The sequence below is a fragment of the Neopsephotus bourkii genome, unplaced genomic scaffold (assembly GCF_033783945.1).
Source record: "Neopsephotus bourkii isolate Nb327-2 ecotype Australia unplaced genomic scaffold, CSIRO-AGI_Nbou_v1 NB_1707, whole genome shotgun sequence".
NCBI classification, from domain to species: domain Eukaryota; kingdom Metazoa; phylum Chordata; class Aves; order Psittaciformes; family Psittacidae; genus Neopsephotus; species Neopsephotus bourkii.
The window spans coordinates 8,291,117-8,311,403 of NW_026902181.1; the positions used below are offsets into that span (position 1 = coordinate 8,291,117).

The 20,287-nt window shown below is 41.4% G+C and overlaps 1 protein-coding gene across 8 annotated transcripts in view; it reads right to left on the minus strand.

The window, feature by feature from the left end:
* Positions 1-20,287, minus strand: part of EVL (Enah/Vasp-like) — a 155,626-nt gene that overhangs the window by 61,387 nt on the left and 73,952 nt on the right. For all 8 annotated transcript variants that reach the window (XM_061376435.1, XM_061376437.1, XM_061376432.1 and 5 more), the window contains 2 exons: positions 12,682-12,850; positions 5,104-5,281 (listed from right to left, as the gene is read on the minus strand). In XM_061376435.1, coding sequence (XP_061232419.1) covers positions 5,104-5,281; positions 12,682-12,850 — 347 coding nt within the window. The remainder of the gene's footprint in view (positions 1-5,103; positions 5,282-12,681; positions 12,851-20,287) is intronic.

Below are 20,287 nucleotides of genomic sequence, written 5' to 3' on the forward strand. Positions count from 1 at the left end.
CTTCATCATGGGCACCAACAGCTTTTCTACAAAATTATGCCAGGGAAGAACTTACCCATTTTAGCTTACTGTTTTCCTCACCTTATGTCCTACTTCAGTAACTGTGCTGTGCTGCCACAGGTCATTGCATTTGTTAAAGCTAAGAGGATATAAGCCCTGAAGAACATGAACCTTATCTGCTTATCAAACATCAAACAGCCTGCAGGCAGGATCTGTGCAAAATGCCTTTCCCACAGTATCCAGAAGGGGTGATGCTCTGTCCCTAGTGAAAGCAGGCTGCAGGTGACAAGGTAAGCTGGTGACACTCCTTGCACCAGGTAACTTATGCCAATAAAAGGTCTGGCTTCACGAAGAGAACACCCATGAAAGAAAAGTAATTTAATGGCAAAGTCACTTGTCATATTAATGGTCTTACTAAATGACACCATTAAAGAACCATAAGCAAGAGATTGGTAATGAGCAAGTCAATGTTATCATTTGCTCTCATTTTGCAGGCTGGCTCAGGACCAATTCTTCATTTTTTCTTGTAAAGGAGAACAGATTAAAGAACCTTATAAGGAAATCAAAATAATTAGGCACATAAACAAGCTGGCAGGTAAACAATTGTGATTCAGTGAGGCAACTGTCAACTTCCAAAGAAAGGATGGTACACATTTGTACTATTACTTCTTTTTAGTCTTATTTTATCTCATTTCAGAATACTCCTAATATGATCATTAATGTCCTTACAAAGTACAAGACTGAGCTGAGTATGCGTTCAGCTCCTGCAGTGCAGGGCTTGCTTCACCCCACCCCGAGGATGCACACTGGGAGACGCTCCCACCACAGCACTGAGAAACTTGGCCACATGTAATATGGCCAGCCCTCCCCATGGGTAAGAGTATGAGTCCATCCACTGCAGAAATAGAACTACACATCAAGTTGAGACTACAGCTTTTTTCCCAACTTTCTTAAACTTTGGGATATCACACTCCTGGGAAGAATCATAGAATAGTTAGGGTTGGAAAGGACCTTAAGATCATCAAGTTCCAACCCCCCTGCCATGGGCAGGGACACCTCACTCTAAACCATATCACCCAAGGCCTCGTCCAACCTGGCCTTGAACACTGCCAGGGATGGAGCATTCACAACCTCCCTGGGCAACCTATTCCAGTGCCTCACCACCCTAACAGGAAAGAATTTCCTCCTTATATCCAATCTAAACTTCCCCTGTTTACGTTTTAACCCATTACCCCTTGTCCTATCACTACAGTCCCTAATGAAGAGTCCCTCCCCAGCATCCCTATAGGCCCCCTTCAGATACTGGAAGGCTGCTATGAGGTCTCCACGCAGCCTTCTCTTCTCCAGGCTGAACAGCCCCAACTTTCTCAGCCTATCTTCATATGGGAGGTGCTCCAGTCCCCTGATCATTCTCGTGGCCCTCCTCTGGACTTGTTCCAACAGTTCCATGTCCTTTTTATGTTGAGGACACCAGAACTGCACACAATACTCCAAGTGAGGTTTCACGAGAGCAGAATCCCTCCCCAGGGATGATCTTGACACGCAAGCAAGGTTAACACAGGCTGGGTATAGGATCTGATTCAGCCATTTAACTGTAGGCATTTAACAAAGCACTCAGTTCAGTTTTCAGTGGTGCCCCATGTAAGCAGCATAGAGAGATCAGCGCCTGCAGGGAATGATCTCTGATATTGTAGTCTCTTGTGAGGAAGTGGGGCAGTACAGTAATTCTCAATGCTAGTTCACAACTGTATATTCATTTAAAGTGACTCATTCATTTGAAAGTCAGCATGGCCTAAAAACACAGCTCCCCAAAACACAGACTACTATAATTCCTTTTAAACTAATTCGCCATTCAAAAACCCACACCACGGCTCTGCAACAGTGACTAGTTATTTTCCCAAATCTTACAGAACCCTGACTCCAGGTCTGCTGAAGGTATGATGCAGTTTCAAATTTTCTGCTGTAGTCTACCATGATTAATTTTAGTCTATGTAAGTGGGTGGTAGAATGAAAGGAGAAGCAGTCATGGAAGCCAGAATCTGTATCCAACTATGGGAAGATTAGCAGTACCTAAACACAATAATATCTCAGCAGGGAATATATGAAACAAGTAAACATTAGAAATAGCACATACCAAATAGTGTGTGTAGCATATCTCAGTCTGTAGAGCTAGCAGACAGATAGGGTATTCTGTACTGTGAATGTGCCAGAGGGAACCTCTATTTAACTCTCTGGGTTTGATTGAGGGTTTTATAAGAGTGTAAGCTGTTCTGTGTGTACAAAAGCATTCCTTAAAGCACACATCCATCTGCATAAGCACATGAGCAACTTTAATACATGGGTGCATAGATATAATACATACTTTCTTTCCTAATGATTTTTCCATGTGAAAAAGCAAGCCCTAATGCACCATGTAGGCAGCAGAATGGATGGAGTATGCAGGCAGTGGCAGTGTCTGAAAAGATGCATGGATATGTGTGTTTATGTGAATTCCTATCTACATTAATTCATACCCACAAAAACTTATGGGCTGTATGAGCCTAGAAGAGCAGATCTGAAAAAACATTTTATACCTTATAACCGCTACGCACTTCTGCTGTCAACTCACATGCTGAGATCATTGCAATAACTAGGAAATTTATTATGACATAAAAGTCCTCAATACAATCTGTTCTCAATGTGTAGCTAATGTAATTTTAAAGATAAATATTTATATGAATAATTCTTATTGATTGATACAATTGATAAAAATGCATATTTGGTGAATTTGTTTTATAGAATTAGAGGTTTTTACTTTGGTGTGTAAATGAATAAAAGAATACTCCACAAAATGCAAATTATTATTAGCTGTACATTCATAGAGAAACCTAATAGCCTTTTCAAGTACTCAAAAATACTTCCTTAAAAATTCCTGTTGTTTTTATTAGGAGTAGCTAACACAACTAAAGTATCCATTTTCAGATAGTTTCTTTCATTTTTAGCCTAAGACCAAAAAATCCTTATCTTGAGACTTGTGTTTCCACCAGGCACTTGCCTGGAACGACCTCAATATCCTGTCAAAACCTCACTCCCTTTGACAGAATGAGATAGATGGGAAGAAAAAAAAAAAATCCACAAAACAAACTTAACGGCTTTTGGAAGAAAGGCAGACTCATCATAGACAGTAAACCAATCACTACATCAAGACCACAGCTGCAATATCCAAAGACTGGGAGTCTCATCTGGTGGTCTAAAAGGGTTGAGCACATATGAGTAACCAAAGAGCTCTGCACTCTTCACACTTGAATGAGTTTAGGACTGGTGAGTGTTAGCTAGATTTCCTCCTGCAGTCTCCTGCTGTGGCACAACTGCAGCTGAAAAGGTTCAAGTTGAAGAAGTCAGAATTCAGTTCTAAATACAGCTCAGAATTTAAGTCATTTATTGACTTTTGATTTGTCAACTTAAGAGGATGAACAGGAACAGCAAAAGAAAAATACAAACTTTCATATCACAAATACACCTCTTAGGAAGGCATATTTTTGTATTGAAGATCATCAGGAGACAGCCCCTCTCTAGAGAGCTGCCCTTCATCACCACTTCAGTGAAAGCTGGGTGGCAGCAAGTGATGAAAACCTTGTCTCACTACACTTTCAAAGGGATAATAGGGCTGTGGTGTGTATTTTGCAGAAAAAGACATCACATAGGATTCTGTTCCCAGCCCAGGAGCTGCAGGGAGGTCGTAAGTGTGTAACTGAGGACAGAATTTCATTCAGATACTGCAGACCAGAAACTGGTTTCCACTAAGAAACCAGGACTTCATTCTGGGCCATTTCATGCAGCAGCATCAAGCTACTGCAATGACAATTTCATGTAACAGTAAACTTCACAAATTTCAACTACAGTCAATATGACACTTAGGAAGAACATCAGTCAATGTCCAGAGTACAAGCCTTTGCATTTTACCTTATGAAATAACTGAGATGCCACATGCTCCTCTTCTTGAATGCCAGCTCACAAGAGCCAATGGCTATAGCTGACACTGAACACAATGGAAATATCAACTCTGAGTCCTACCTTATAAAATGCTGATAATTTAGCTTCTGCTTATTGAAAGCTATATTCTGCCATCTTACCTGTAACACAATGCACACGCAGATGCACGTAAATCAGTGGGCTATCTACCTGTTGAGGCATTCCCACATAACTACTGATTTCCTATCATGAGTTAAGGCACCACAAAAATTGGAAGGGAGGTGAGGAAAACCTGAACGCATGTACAATTCATACCACAGCAAATGCAGATCAAAAGGCTGTCTACCAGCTTCTCTCTGCGGAGAAGGACTTCGGGGTGCTGGTGGATGAGAAAATGAACATGAGCTGGCAGTGTGCGCTTGCAGCCCAGAAAGCCAACTGTATCCTGGGCTGCATCAAAAGGAGTGTGACCAGCAGGTCCAAGGAAGTGATCCTGCCCCTTTATTCTGCTCTTGTGAGACCTCACTTGGAGTATTGTGTACAGTTCTGGTGTCCTCAACATAAAAAGGACATGGAACTGCTGGAACAAGTCCAGAGGAGGGCCACGAGGATGATCAGGGGAGTGGAGCACCTCCCAAATGAAGATAGGCTGAGAAAGTCAGGGCTGTTCAGCCTGGAGAAGGCTACGTGGAGACCTCATAGCAGCCTTCCAGTATCTGAAGGGGGCCTACAGGAATGCTGGGGAGGGACTCTTCATTAGGGACTGTAGTGATAGGACAAGGGGTAATGGGTTAAAACGTAAACAGGGGAAGTTTAGATTGGATATAAGGAGGAAATTCTTTCCTGTAAGGGTGGTGAGGCACTGGAATAGGTTGCCCAGGGAGGCTGTGAATGCTCCATCCCTGGCAGTGTTCAAGGCCAGGTTGGACGAGGCCTTGGGTGATATGGTTTAGAGTGAGGTGTCCCTGCCCATGGCAGGGGGGTTGGAACTTGATGATCTTAAGGTCCTTTCCAACCCTAACTATTCTATGATTCTATGATAATAACATGTTTTATAATGGCATACTATGCAAGACAACTGTGCCAGGTGATTGATAACAAGCACTGTAAAATCTCACAGCTTAATAAAGAGTGCAGTGGCTGCTAACGTACCTCCATCTTGTGAGTTCATGATATTCAGAGCAAATAGCATTGCATTGGAGAACGTGGTGGCCTCTTCTTTGCTTGCAAAATTCAAGCCATAGACCTGCCGTGCGTCGCGCCATTGATGAAAGGTAGGTGTTGCTTGATTGTACTTCAATCCTTTCACAATTGAGTAATTAATCACTACCTGTGATTTGAAACAGAGGAGCAAAAATTAAAAACAGTTCTGTCTTCAGTGGAGAAAAAAACCCAACCCTTTGGTAAAGGTTAATTAAATTGGTAGAGGCAATGTGTATGGTAGCTCCTACACAGCTGTATGGTAAGGCAGTCTGTGTTTCAGTGACAGAAAACTCACATCTGGGGGTGAGATTTACAATGGTTCAATTCAGCCTAAGGGCTTGCAAGCTAGTTTTGCAAAATCTATTACCTGATTGTGCTTTCTAGAGCACCTCTGCAGGATACAGCTGTGCAAATATTGCAGACAGATGTCAGCAACCAGTGCCAGCAGCTGCTGCCTTCTTTTGGAGGATGATCAGGCGCAATTGTCAGAAAAAGAGCCACAGAGAGCTCTTGGCACTAACCCTGCCATACAGCAGACAAATGTTCAACTCACTGCACCAGCTCTGCCTTCCTCCTCTCAAGTGCTTGATCACCATCAACTTCTTACGTTGAGAGAGGTTTTTTTTCTCAGATCAGGTAGGCAATGACAAAAGCAGGTAAGAAAACACTTCCTCTCCCACCTCTTCCCTTGGTGTACATGCTATTAATTCCAGGCAAGAGGTGACTGCGGTAGAAGGATGTTTCTGCATGTTTTGATTTAATCTGCTAAATACAGTCATAGAATCATAGAATAGTTAGGCCAATGCCCTGTTTATGCTGGGGCAAGGCACATGGGACACCTGAGATCCAACCAGAAACCCCTAATGCAAAACCCCCAAATGCTGCTCTAGCTGAAGGTGGAAAGGTAGAAGTGTCCACTGCACCACTAATAAGCCAGAAGAACCCACAGAAGAGATGCACCCCTGAGATACCCCTCTGTGGACTGACAACAGCGTTCTATTGTGAAACAAATTTAAGAAACAAAATGACAACAGAAGGGATCATAATTATTCTCATAAATAGGCACAGATAACTTGCAAACAGAGAAGAAATAGGAAATGGAGGCTCCCTCTTCATCAGCCGACACAGGCTGGGGGCAGAAGGGAACCAGGGACAGAGAAACTTAAAATTATGAGCAGGGACAGTCTGAAGTTCATTATTCAAACACAGCAAGTCTGGTTTTCAATATTTGAGATTGTCTCTACAAATGGAGTTATTTTGACTGGAGTTTTATCAAAGCCAGTACAATCCCCCAGTTTCTGGTCCTTGCTGAAAGCCAATCAATGGAAATCTAACTAGTTTGTATGGCTCATCTGTAAACTAGCCAGGCTGGATAGTGGTAGGAGGAAGAAGTAGAGGTAGGCAGGAGTAGGAAGAGGGACCTTGGTGCACACTGTCAGGGAGCTCACTGTCAGAGCAAATCTCACCATCCTGGACTTGGTAAGATGGGAGCAACAACTGAATACAAGGGAACAGAGAGCCAGTAATGAATAAACGCTGCCCACAGTATTTACTGATACAGGCGGGCCCCACACACCAGAAAACTTACAAATACATCTATTTTGCAGTCTGATTGACCAGTACTTTGGAAAGTTTTATTGCATCTAAGACACTCCCAACGTATTTATTTAGATTAGCAATATTTTTGCTAGATAACTGATAATTCTTCTCAATTATAAAAGCTAGTTTTAAAACTAATTTCAAAGATGAATGACTCCTACCTCTGAGATTTGACTTTCCAGTGGATTGCTAATTCAAATTGTCAGAAAAACATTGGACAGTCACCTAATACAAAAGGAGCAAATTGTTCTTCACACATTCCTATTTTTGAAGGATGACATTGTCTCATTTATACAGTTAGTATGTCTGATAATTATACTATACTAATATATAAAAAATACGGAAATCAGCAATGAAGCCACTATTCTAAGTATATAGTTACAGATATACTCTAGTTGTATACTGCATTTACCTACCTGAGCCAGCATTAAACAGTGACAGCAGATAGTCTTTGAATACTTGGTCTATCTTTAGGTATAAATTATCCTGATGGTTATTGAACATTCAGTATCTGGTCCAAGTTTTGCTCTCAAACCACTTAAGTTCCCATGTAAATGCACTGGGCAGCAATCAGACCTACACTGCTTTTTTTGGACATTTCATAGATTCCTGATCTGTGATCCAAAGGGAGATGCAGAGCAGTCTGTATTTGGTACGCAGGTTCCTAACAGTTGGTTCCCTGAAAATGGGAACCACATTGCCAGCATGCGGCATGAAAAGCCACCCACACCAACCAGAATGATGCAGAAACCACCTTGCACTGATCACTGAGCAAAGCCACGAACTCTCTCTTACAGCTGACAGCTTAGATAGCCCTTTTGTCTGGAAAAATGGTGACATCACCCCCATTCTAACACCGAGCGTTGGGAGAGCCTGGACCAATGTTGCTCACAATTAAGAAGTCTTTGGAGTGTCAAGTAGACTCATGCCCAGATTACTAACTCAACAGTTTTAACATATACCAATTTTTACGTCTTCCTACCACTTCCAAGCAGCTTAAAGAAGGGAAGGCACAGCTAGTACCTTTGAGTAAATGTTTAGAAAGACTGTGAGCTTCTGCCAGGCTTTGCAAAGTATTTCTCACCTGGTGAAAGAACCTTCTGTTTCAAAGGACAGCACTATTAAAGTCAAAAGAGCACAAGAGGGTGTAGTGCAGTTTTAAAATGAAAAACAAAAACTGCAAAAAACTATGCCAAAACCTGTTTGACAGCAGTCAGGCAAACCGTTCAAAATTTGCTTTCCTAGAACATTAACCCAAGGAACTGAGAGAATCCCTTCTCTTCTGATGGTTTGATCCCTTCGGTTGAATAAAGATAGAATTTGAATATTGACCTTCAGTAATCATCAGGATGCCTACACATGTAATACCTTGTTTCCAAAGTCAAAACAGAGAGTTTAAAAATGGGAAGTGAAACATAAAATAGCCAGAATCTTATGTTATCTCCTTTGGCTAATGTTTCTAGAAAACAGAAAAAGAAGCTCCTGCTGTTGTTAAGGATGAATGTACAACGGTATTCTGTACAGATGGTGTGGAGACTGCAAGGCTCCACATGATAAGTAAGTGCTTCAGAGCAGTAACTAAAACAAAGAAGGTCTCCCTGTTTGAATTATAGGAGGGTTTTTACAGGTGGTTCTAAGGGATCTTTACTCTAAAGCTTCATATGTTAGTACAATAACATCTGCCATGCTGAGCAGACGAACAATTCAGCTGGTAATCTTCAACTGTAGTCTATAATAGATGAATTAGAGAAACTTACTGGAAATCTTGCGGAAATAAGTAATGGATTTGTCTATTACAAGCATTTCTTCCTAGAATCTTCACCTGGAGTTTGTCTTAAAAGATGAAACGTGTCATTTTATGTGCCTATTTTTGTTTTTCCACCCCTTTTAGTATTTTTTATCCTAAAACACAGTAGTTTCATTATGGATAGAAATATCTGTGTTGTTTTGAAACCTATTAAATTCTGGATTTCAGTGATCTTGTATAGCAAGGAGTTTTACAGACCAGTTGTGCACAGTATTAATATGTTGACACCTTTCAACGTTCCCATCAATATAATGTTAAAAAAAGATTTACTTCACTTCTACCTGGTACTGTCTTTCACTCTTTCATCTCGGTTTGAAACGCAGGCTCTCTGGGGCAGGAAGGGAATTTTAGTATCTATTAAAAAGCTCAAAATCAAGAAGCCCTTCCCTATGACTGCAGTTCGCAGACTGCTCGGTTGTAAGTTGTCAGCAACGATGATGGTGGTGGTTGGCAGGACTCACAAGAATGGGGCTAGAAGGGATCAAGTTTGCCTCAGGTCTGCATCTGAGGTGTAACCACAAGCAAGATCACAGGAAGAGCTTTTACAGTAGTCTCACCACCCATACGCTTGTTTATCGAACCGGAACAAGACATTTGTCTGTTTCTCCAGAGCATGAAATGGTTCACAAGTTTCGTATGAGCTTGGGGCCTGCTGCATTGCCAGGGCTCAGACTTTTCTCATGGAGAGCCGTCCTGTGGCTGCTAACACAGGGAGGATATGGTGTAGCAGCTAAAACCTGGTACATTTGAGGCAAGATTCTTCATTTCTGTAAGCAGGCCTAAACCTGACCAGCTTCTGATAAATCACAGCAGTGATTAATTGGTTCTTTATTTTTCAAAAAATGTGGTTTAGTTTATACCCCATGAATGCTGTCCCTGTTTCAGTTTTGGCTTCAGCTCAAATGTAAAATGTCCTACCTTCCCCAAGGCCCTGTTTTTACATTCACTTCTTAGCAACATCAATACACCAGACCCTCAGGAGAAGGTATGATTCACTTTTGACTTGCACCCTCCTCCCCGCCAACTTGTTCAGCACATGCCTTTTGTTGATGACATCATGCTGAGCTGAAGTCACTTGATGTAAGACCATAACTTTAAGCCCTTGGTTGATCAGTACTCTGACCTGTGGAGGTACAGCTTGTCAGTTATGCCATAAAGATGGACCACTTGCATGTTTTTAGTTTTGTGAACTTCTTGCGTGATGACTGGAGCTTTGCCTTTACAACAGGCAAGGTTACAAGGACAGCTGGCAAGTTGCAACAAGAGGGTGAACCATTTGCTTGCAACTGCTGGGCTTTGAGAAAACAAAGGCTGCAAGGAAACATGGAAGCTCATGATATGAAATGACTGTAGCACTGATCCGGCCTTAGCTTTAAACCAGTTCTGCCCTCTGTGACTAATTCAAAGCTTCAAAAGTCTATTTCTGGCTTTCTGAAGATTACCATTCATGTCAGCATGAGTCTATGCAAATGTGCACATTTGTGCAGATCAGAAAAGGGAATTCAGCACTGCTTTTGCATGCAAGCATGTGATAAGCATGTCACCCACATACATAAGGAGAACAAGAAGTTGGGTGACCACTTCCTGGTGGTGAGAATGATGCTTGAGTTGCCACTCTAAGAACCATATTTCTTAGCAGTGAACTTTTTAGACACTGTCAGCTAGAGAAGATAAATACATATAAGGTAAGCAGCATGTGAAGACAGTATCATAAACTCCAACAAGTGCACAAAAAAAACCAGCTAGAAAACAGAAAGGCAGCTAGACAAAGAGAATAAAGGAGTCTACAGAAAAAGACATGTTGGGGAAAAAAAAGAGATGAAAGTTAAAGAGTGGGGTATAATATAAACTAACAAAAATTAAAAGGGAGACATTAAAGGCACACGAGGGTGAAGTCAGAAAGATTACTCTGGTCTGCACCTCGCCAAAGAGTATACAATAAAACTTAAAATGGTTCCTCCGTGGTATTGTCGTGTGATGTTTTTTAAACTAGCTGCTCAATTCTTGAAAATCTGTGCAGCTTCATTATATGCCAAATCACATACGATTGGTCCTTTTCAGAAAAATACGGCTTTCCTGGCAAAGCAACAGCTATTACTGAAACCTCATTTTCAGTGTGATTTAGCACAACCTGAGAGCAAGCATGAAATGGCTTGTAGAGAATTTTTTAAACTGGAATTAATTTTTCTTCTCATTAAATGCAAATACTTAGCAAGCTTATGATTCCATGTGAGACTCATATAAAATATACTAAGTTCTGAATCTTGAGACTTTCAGAATGTTCCTATTAATACTACTATGCTACACCATCTTGAATTCACAATACTGGGGTTTTTTTTGTAATCATATTCAAGATGAATACTTTCTTTTAAATGGTTTTAAATGACTAAGAGAAACTGTTTGTTCAAGGGAGGAATTTTAGTCTTTAAAGTCTAAAAAAAAAATGTTATTCTATCTGTTTCCTTCTGTATTGAGATGAGTTTTAGATGGCATGCAGCCTCTTCATTAGAAGGAACATTTGCAAGTAAACGTAATGTTACACTTAATGTAAAGCATGTTTAAAGTACAGATCTGATTTGATTTTTTAATATATCTGAGAAAGATCTGATTTTTTAATGTATCTTACTTTTTAAATTGCATACTTTGATTAAGACAGACTTCTAGTACATGGTATCCCTTACATATATATATGTAGACTTTATGACTTTTGTTTGTTTTACATAGCCTAGTCAGACCCATCTTAGATTGTAGTCTCATGAAAATAATTTACATCCACCTGCTGTCTATATAAAATGTATCAGCATGGCCTGTTATAAAGCAGCACTGGCTTTCACAACTCACTAAGAAGTCACTGTATTTCACTTATTTTTCAAAATATTTTCTGGTTTTGAAATGGAACTACATTTATATACTGCCTTTACTGAGGAGCATAAAAGAAGTGGCAAGAGATATGGCAGATGTTTCAAAAGTGCACTGTGTATATGGACAGCATAGCGGTCATTAACACTTCCAGTAAGCAACCTAACTTTTCCAGTTGGCCCAAGCGTCATTACAGCTGAGGGATATCATCTGCATTTCCATGAGCTGATCAGTCAACTCAACATCTGTGGCAGATGAGAGATGGTAGTGGCTCAGCTCCAGCTCTCTGCCTTGGCTTGCCCTGCGTTGCCCTGGCCCTGCCTGTCTCACACTGATGGCAGTGCTCATCACATCTTCGCAGAAAGCAACACTACTTTCTGAACCAGCAGGAATCAGTTGCCCACTGTTTCCTGATTCTTCTGCCAGGGTGAGGGCTCGAGGTGAGCACAAGAGGCAGGGAGACTGGGCAGGGGGGGACTGCCACTGCTGTACCAGCCTCATGACACCACACAGAGGGAGTCCTTGACTCCTACATTTCTGCTATAAAATGCAAATCGCACTATAGTATAGCACTGCTACTCCGCCCAAATGAACTTCTGTAATTTAGGGTCTAAGCATGCCTTTTGGTTACACAGCTTCTGATGGCACATGCTGCCCAGCAAACCTGCAAGCCAGGCTGCCCAGAGCCATGCCATGGCAGCCCCAGGTTGAGCACAGTGCTTTGGTGGCTGAGTGGGGCCTGATAGCAGTTCTGATAATCTAAATCCCATTTAACTCCTTTAATACCTAATGAGGCCCCGCAGACTTAGGCTGCCATAAATCAGATCACAGTGTGTACCTAGAATTTTAAAGTGCACTACAAGGAACTAATTGCTTACCACAGCAATGTAACAATCACTCGAGATGGCAGTGCAGAATGATTGCTTTATTTTTATGAAACAAAAACAGCAGAAAGTATGTCAGGTGGAGCTAAGAACAAACTCCGCAGAATGAAATAAGACTCATTTCATAAGCAAAAATGAAAGGGGAATAAAATTAAAATCCTGGCACATACCGAAAGTTGTTTGCAAAAAAAACCACCAGTAAATCGCAATACATTCTGTGTGCAAAAAACCTACACAAAATCTGAATAAATGCTGTAAACAGACTCATAGGCATCTTGCAGGGAACAGGAAATGTTGCTAGACTGCATTAAGCATAGAACTGATGGTATGAAATGAGATCAAAGGTTAATTTACAGGAAACCCAATACAGTTACTCACTTGCTGATCTTGAAGTTTAACTCCAACTACCCTGAAGGTGTTAGTGGCTGTGTTGTGGTATATGTTGATTCTGCTGAATCCCTGCTGTCCAGGTTTGATTGGCACCCATTTCTTACTGGTATCGTCATAGACCATAACTGAAGCTCGGGCTTGGCAAATACTCTGTTCACTGGAGAGCAAAAACAACAAAATCAGAAAAAAAGCAGTGAATTTGCTGTATACTACTGAAAACATCTAAAGGAAAAGAAACGAACAGAAATTATCAGCACTGCTTACAACATATGTTTCATAAGAGATCTGCTAATCCTTTGAGCGCAATCTCTCTGCTAAAGCTGGCTTGTATGTGTTCATAGAATTAAAAAACCTCCAGCATGCTGCTGTTTTGAACTGATAATCTATTTTATATAAAAATATTAGGCCCTGAGGAATAAACTGTATCACTTAAATGCTATGAAAACTGTCCAACAGTATGAATGCTCCATTTATTTTATGTGCCCATTGGCATGTGAAGGCTTTTGCATTTGCATGAAAACTTAGCAATATTTTACAGCTTACTGAAACAAGAAACATGACATCCACAGCTGAGTTACACATTTAAAACTGGAAGCAAGCAGATCTTGAACCAAAAGCCATGTTAGGTAAACTGAGGAAATCAATTATGTTAATCCAGCTAACACCTAATACCCAGCCACGCTGACGTACTTAGAAGTCCCAGAATACACAGTGCAGAACACACAGCAACTCTTTTCTCCTTCATCCAAGTAGCAAAGAAAGTAGGAAAACATTATCCACAAATGTCTGCATCATTTTCTATGGCATTAATAACTATTTTTCTTCTGTTGACTCACAGAAATTCATCAGTTATTTACCTCTTGCTTGCATATTCATGACAAACATACCTATACCTGATTCACGCAAAACACATTCTGCATGTACAAGAAATGCCACTGGCAAATACTGTTGAGCTGACGTGTCAATACAGATCAGGATTTCAAATTCCCACCCTCCTGACTTCCCAGTCACTTTTCTTATACCAGAAGATACAGGAATTCCTTACACAAAGGAAAAAATGAATCCTCCAAACTTTGGAGATTTGAGATCTTCAAATACAACAGAGATTTCCAACAAGCAAATAGTGTATGTTAGGGCTAAATAAAACTATTAAGTTTTAAGACCTGCAAAAATCATGACCATCCTATTAACCTTAGACCTATATATTTACATACGCCTCCCTTCCTTAGCCCAAGCTGTATTAAATAATTTTCAGCAATGCAATGTCAAGCGGTAATCCGCTTTGCACAAAAATCCCTTTTTTCCCCTCTCTTGCATGTATGTCTTTGTTTTGGCTTTGCCTCAGTAATGCCTCACTAGCACACAAAGAAATGAATTAGAAGCTCCTGGTTGATGCTAAACTCTTGTCCTGGCTGCACTGCCACCATGCCAAATTATACCACTCATACTAACTGCTCCAAACCCAAACACACCTAACCTCATCACTGTCATCATTTTAATGAAAGGGAACACGTTACTGTAAGTATTAAGAGGATCTGGGTAGATTACAGCAGCAATTTACAATCTTTTCCGATCTGTGGGTCTCAAAAAAGATTGCCATGGCAGATGCATTCCCCATTGTACAAACTAAAGCCTACCGACCCTGGCTTGTTTTATCAGTCACTTTCCATAGCCTCCAGGCAGCTCACAGATCTCCCCCAGGCTGCAGGTAAGAGCCTGAAAACTCTTCACAGTGTTTACTGATGGATCAACTATGCTGACAATCATTTCCCTAAATAATAAGGTAAGAAAATTCAGAATTAATCGTATTTTTATCACATAGCATGGAAACAGCTCGACTGTGGTACTGGAACAATATATCCAGGTCAGAAAGACTAAACTTTTTATTATATTCTTCAGAATTTGTAAAATCAAGTTCATCTACTATTTGCTGTTGTTTTGCTGCACATGACACCTGGAGAACAGCTGTGGCTTTGCTGATACACTTACCAAGAAAATACTTCTCCCTCCCTATTCTAAGGTAAGCTAATGTCTTGTGGCAGCTTCTCCATATCTGAAACTAGCAGCTGAGGGATTTGAGCTCACTTCAGTACGCCTAATCCTCCAACTGGTGCATGAACCGCAGACTGGCAGCAGCGGTGGCGCTGCCTGCATCCTCCAGACATGCCCAGGGATGCCCAGTCAGTCTCGGATTCACAGATGGGGAGGATGGGAGAGACATGCATCAGCAAAAAGGCAAGTATATGGGATTAGCTTTGCCATGTGGAAGTGCAATGGCTAAAATTAATCTCTGGTGTGGCTGGATGGTGCCCATGAGGTGCTATCCTCACGGGTGCACTGTGCTATCAGGTGTCTCATGGCAGCTCCAGCACCAGAGCTGGTGGGGGGATCAGCTGCCTGGGCCACAGCAACCCCCTGCCCAGCAAGTGTGAAGGCTCCCAGGAAATGTGGTTACTGGGAGAGTCACACTTGGTCAGTGTGACACCATGTCCTTCTCCTCAAGCTTTGCTGGTCACTACAAGCCTCACTGCACTGAAGTAACCAAGAGCACATCACTGGTTTCATTAGAGCCAGCCTGGGACTCAATGTTGTCTCCATTTCAAATTAATTCTGGAACCCACAATTACCATGGGCTCCTTAATTAGTCAAAATTAATTAAATTATACTTAAAGAGATTGCACCTAACCATACAGACATTATGGCCTTATTGTGATGATATTCATCATGCCATACCCAGATTCCAGTAGATCCAGCAACTTTGCCTTTAAAATTTGCTGTCACTAAAAACTGCAGCAAAGAGCCCCTCTACAACCCCAAGGCTGAAATATGGATATAGACTCCAGGAGTAATATTTAATGCATGACAATGAATTGTTACTGTAACATGAAACAACACACCATGCTCAATCCCTGCTCTCCCTGTAGTCAATGGATTTTTTTCATCATTCATTTAAATGGAAACAGGATTAAGCCTGTTACTTGGCCTCCAGTGAAATAACAGAAAGGAAAATAAAACAAGTACAGCACGAGGGGAGTCCATTCCTACAAAGCACTTCATCAATCTTTCAAAACCTAAAATGCCCCCAGGAGCCCATTGCTAGCTTGATGTCTCACCCTAAATGGAGCTGTAACTCTATGCCTGAAGACTCTTTACTTGTCCTACCCACGAAAAGGACAACTGTCCCACTGCCACTTTAAGCGACCTCCCTGAAAACAGCCCAGAAAATGTTACTCTTACAAAGGTCAGTGAGAATCAATCTATTATTCTCTGTGGAGTCTACTATTTTAAATGTAATCCAGGAACAGTGGTTTCAGAAAGATCCAGCAAAATTGTCTTGTTATTTCTGGGACCCTACACCATTGATACTTACACCAACTACACACAACAGGTAATAAATATGGGGTTTATTCACACTACTGCTCATAGTCACAGGCCTTCTCCATGAGAAGAGTTTGGCAGGTATTAGAGTTCATACACAAAATCATTACTGTAGACTTCTAGAAGTTGCCTTCTTTTCCTAAGAAAACACAAGAGTTACTGAAAAATGGGTATGTGCTGGAGAAGATCCACCAGGTTCCACACATCATGCCAAATATTACTAACTCTTCTAGGTCTTTGTTACGTTACATTAACATACAAGTGGTCAGACTCATCTGCTGAGTTTCCACTACAGGCAGTTATGTGTAAGAAAGATAAAAATTGCATTGCAAAGGAAACTTACATCATTGTTCAGGTTTCTGCATAACATCTACTCCAACATACTACACTTTGCTCTAGGACAGATGTAAGACATCTTATTCAAATGTGGAGGGGAAGGAGCTCTTCCTAGGGATGTCTTACATTCAAATCCTAATACCCACCCTTATTTATTCTGAAAGCATTTTCTCCTCAGTGCTTTACATCTGTGGGATGGCAAACCTCTGCACCATGACAACTTGTTTGCCTGAAGTCAAAGCAAATCTGCTTAACTTCCTATCTGATAGAAGCAGGCTGCACTGGGAAATCCTTTGTTCACAGCTGGTATCTAAAATCCAGCATTCATTGTTGAGATTTATTGAATATTGTTTCAATATTATGAAACTATAAATTGAAAAAGGAGAAGTGTTTGAACGTAACACTGTTTGCTTAATTTTGCGTAGCCCTTTTTCACAGTCTCTTCTGTTTAGGATTTGTTTTCACAAATTAGCAGCTTAGCTGATCTGGAGTTAATCCTTCCTTGAAGGGTTAGCTTTGACCCTTCTTTCTCAGTCCTGGTGAGAGTGGGCAGCCAAGCACACATGCGGGCCACACAGTTTTGTTTTATCCTCCTTGTAGTGCTAGCTACAGCACCAGCAGCACTTACAGCCCCAAATGAGTCACGTCAAGCTTAAAGGTTCCAGTTAATATACACAGACTGCTGCACTTGGGAGAGCAGTCAGGGGCAACAGCAAGCCTGCACTTCAAGACACTGCTGCAGTGAAGATGGCTTCATCAAGAAATTCTCTCCTCTTCCACCTTCGCAGAACTTTAAAACTGCAGCTCGCTCTTTCTGGTTTTATAGTAAATTTCTGATTATTAAGGTCTAATAGCTCTAAAGGAGCCACCAAGGAGTATGGAAAAGGTAACACAGGGAGTCATAGGGAAAAAATGCCTGTATAATAAGACTTAATGGATTTGTTTGGCTGACTGCAAGTAATTAAGTAAGAGGAAGAAACACAGAGGGGCATGAAATGACAGTAATGATTGTGGAGGCTGGGAGTGGGGAAACCATGGACCAGGACTAACTAACCAAATTCAGGGGTGAATATCAAATTCTGTGGGCTCTACTCAGGCATGTCAGCTGGACCAGGAGACTTCCACTACCCTTTGTATTTACAGATACAACCATTTCCTCAGGGCAGACATTCACTTAGCATTGTGAAAGCTCCCCTGATAGAAATAAAGCTATCATGCTTTGAACCTATTATGGATTTTCCTTGTTTCAAGCTGCTCATGATTCTCTTACCTTCAAACAAGCTGTTTTCTGGCATTCTTAGCTGCTTTTACAAACAGTTACCTTATTTTTTATTTCCATTTCCCATCCGTCCACCCGCCTCAACCTTCAAATGATTAATAACTAAGTTTTTTGGGGGACTTATCTAGTAATCCTTATTAGTGTCATAAGTCAATAATATTCATAACATAATACAATTATTTAAATATAATAATATTCATACACAACATGTGAGATAATTCACAAATTATTTAACACATCTCACTCTACGTGTCCAATGAGTCTGCCTACAGAAAGTCACAGTTGTGACTCTTTTCTTGAACCACCATGGTTAAACCTGGTGTGCAACAAATAGGCGCTGGTGCTGATTTAAGAAGCTGATAGAATTCTCTCGATGTTAGTTTAAACAGCTAACATAAATACAAAATCTGGTGTACAGGGATGTGTGGTCTCTGCTAACTTCGAAATGACTAATGTACAAGTCATGTTCCTGGAGCATTTAAAGAGTACCACAAACTCCAGTGGACTAATTTGCTAAACATTTTCATCAGTTTCACTACAGTAAAGAGTAATGCAGGGAAAGTGTTTTAGAATTAGTCTTTATAGAAACAGGACGACCTTTCTCTCTGACAACTGGATTTACAGAACAAAAAAACCTGGGAGACCCTCTGCACACAAGTCAGTCAGGTCTTCCAGGCTCATATAGACCATACCTGAGATCCAAGCTCATTACAGATAAAACCTGCTGTAGTGCAGTGGCTGTCCAGCTTTCCCACCAGAGATTCATCACCAGCTTGACTCATGATCCCATTTCTATTTGGGAGCCTCATTTCTCCAACACATCAAGAGTCATACTTGTGACTCCTTCCAGGACCTCCTATTTCAAAGTCTACTTCCCTCTGTAACCAAACTGCAGGACAGTTGGTGTCACCATCGTTCACTCTACCCCTGTCCCAGAGCACTGAAGAGCATACACCCTCAGCAACACAGCAAAACCTCATAGTGAAACAACAGTACCCAGCCACTTGTTCACAGTAAAGGACAGCAGAAGCCCCTAGGGACTTTAGATCCAGATGGGAGCTTTTAAGCCTCAGTGAAATGCAGACCTCCAAATACTGTCTAGCAGACATTTAGAAAAATGGCAGTCACAGTTTCATATATAACATGGAGGTACCACAATGACTGCCTCAATTTGCTTTTCTGAGTCCCACTTCCTGGGACGCCTTAAAAAACGAACCCAGTTGGGAACCAGTAGTCAGAAGTCCTCAGCTGGCAATCACTCCTGGTTGCCAGCAGTGCTGCCCTTGCCCCAGTCAGCCTGAAGTGAAACTCAGTTCCCAAGGGAGCTGCTATTTTTTTGGTCTCCTGCCCATCTTGCATATACACATTGCAGACCTGCCTTTGGTGCTGGGCTTTGGCTGCATTGCCAGTGGGAAATGAGTGTTTTGCACTGAGCATCTGCTGCAGGTGACTGGCCGTCACCTTTCTCTGCTGTTAAACTCCAGCATCTAAACAGTTCAATATTAAATAATTACAAGAAAATAGTACAAAAATAAAGCCTCCTTTATAAGCAGCTCTCAAAACAGATTGACACTGCTAAATAAATTAATGACACACCTGCAAGATAAATACATATTTTACAGAGCAGGAAATGGAAACACTAGTGCCTACAGCATTAACAGGAGCAATATGAACACCAGTTCACCTCCAAAAGGAAGAGTATCTAAGAGTTACTCTTTTTTCTCTGCTAGCAGTAAGACATTCAGTTTGAATTCTTCCTTATTACACTGGCATACCCAGTGGGAATTCCCTCGTCCAGTATCTGTTGCAGACATCTACTGCAGATACTTCAGCTGCAAACCAGAAAAGAGACAGTTTGTGCTGCACCCAGGTCCCACACTAAGCCAGGACTCTGGGAGACGAGTTGCTAAATTTGGGAACATGCATGCAATCCTGGCATGCCCAGAGAAACTTACATAACCTTCTGACACCCCTCAGTGCTCTTGGGCATGGGAGAAATGAGCAGAAATACAAAAATCACATATGCAAAACGACAGCGCAGGGGAAGAGGTGTTCCACCTGGGCCTGAGAGCCAGTCCAAAACAGCTCTGACCTCAGCACCACCAGTGAAAGTCCTCAGAGAGCCCTGACCTCTTGGTGTCCGCCGTGGCATGTAAATAGCACATCTACCAATTAGTGGAGATTCAGGGCCAGCAGGGCGGCCGCAGATTGATGCCCTTGTAAAGCAGCACATCTGCTTAGGTTATGTTGCTGAGATTTTGAAACTACACAGTGGAGTTAATTTTAACCCACCACTTTTTTGGTAGGTTTTGCAAACTGATGCGGAAGGGTGCAAATGATTCTAAGGGGAACTCCAGCCATCAGTACCTCAATATGTTAAAAACATGCTTTAAGAGAACTGCTTTGCAAAAGCACTTCACGGAGGAAGTGTAGTAATTCTGAGAAGACTCCCAGAGCCATGCCATGCTTCAGGAAACATGCCCTTCAGCTGCCACCAGCTCCAAAAAGGTAGGGTTGCTGCTGTTTCTTAATGGAGAAACTCCACTGCTCCAGTAACGCTTCCATTCACACAACATTTCTTTCTGCAGTGAAGTGTGGTTC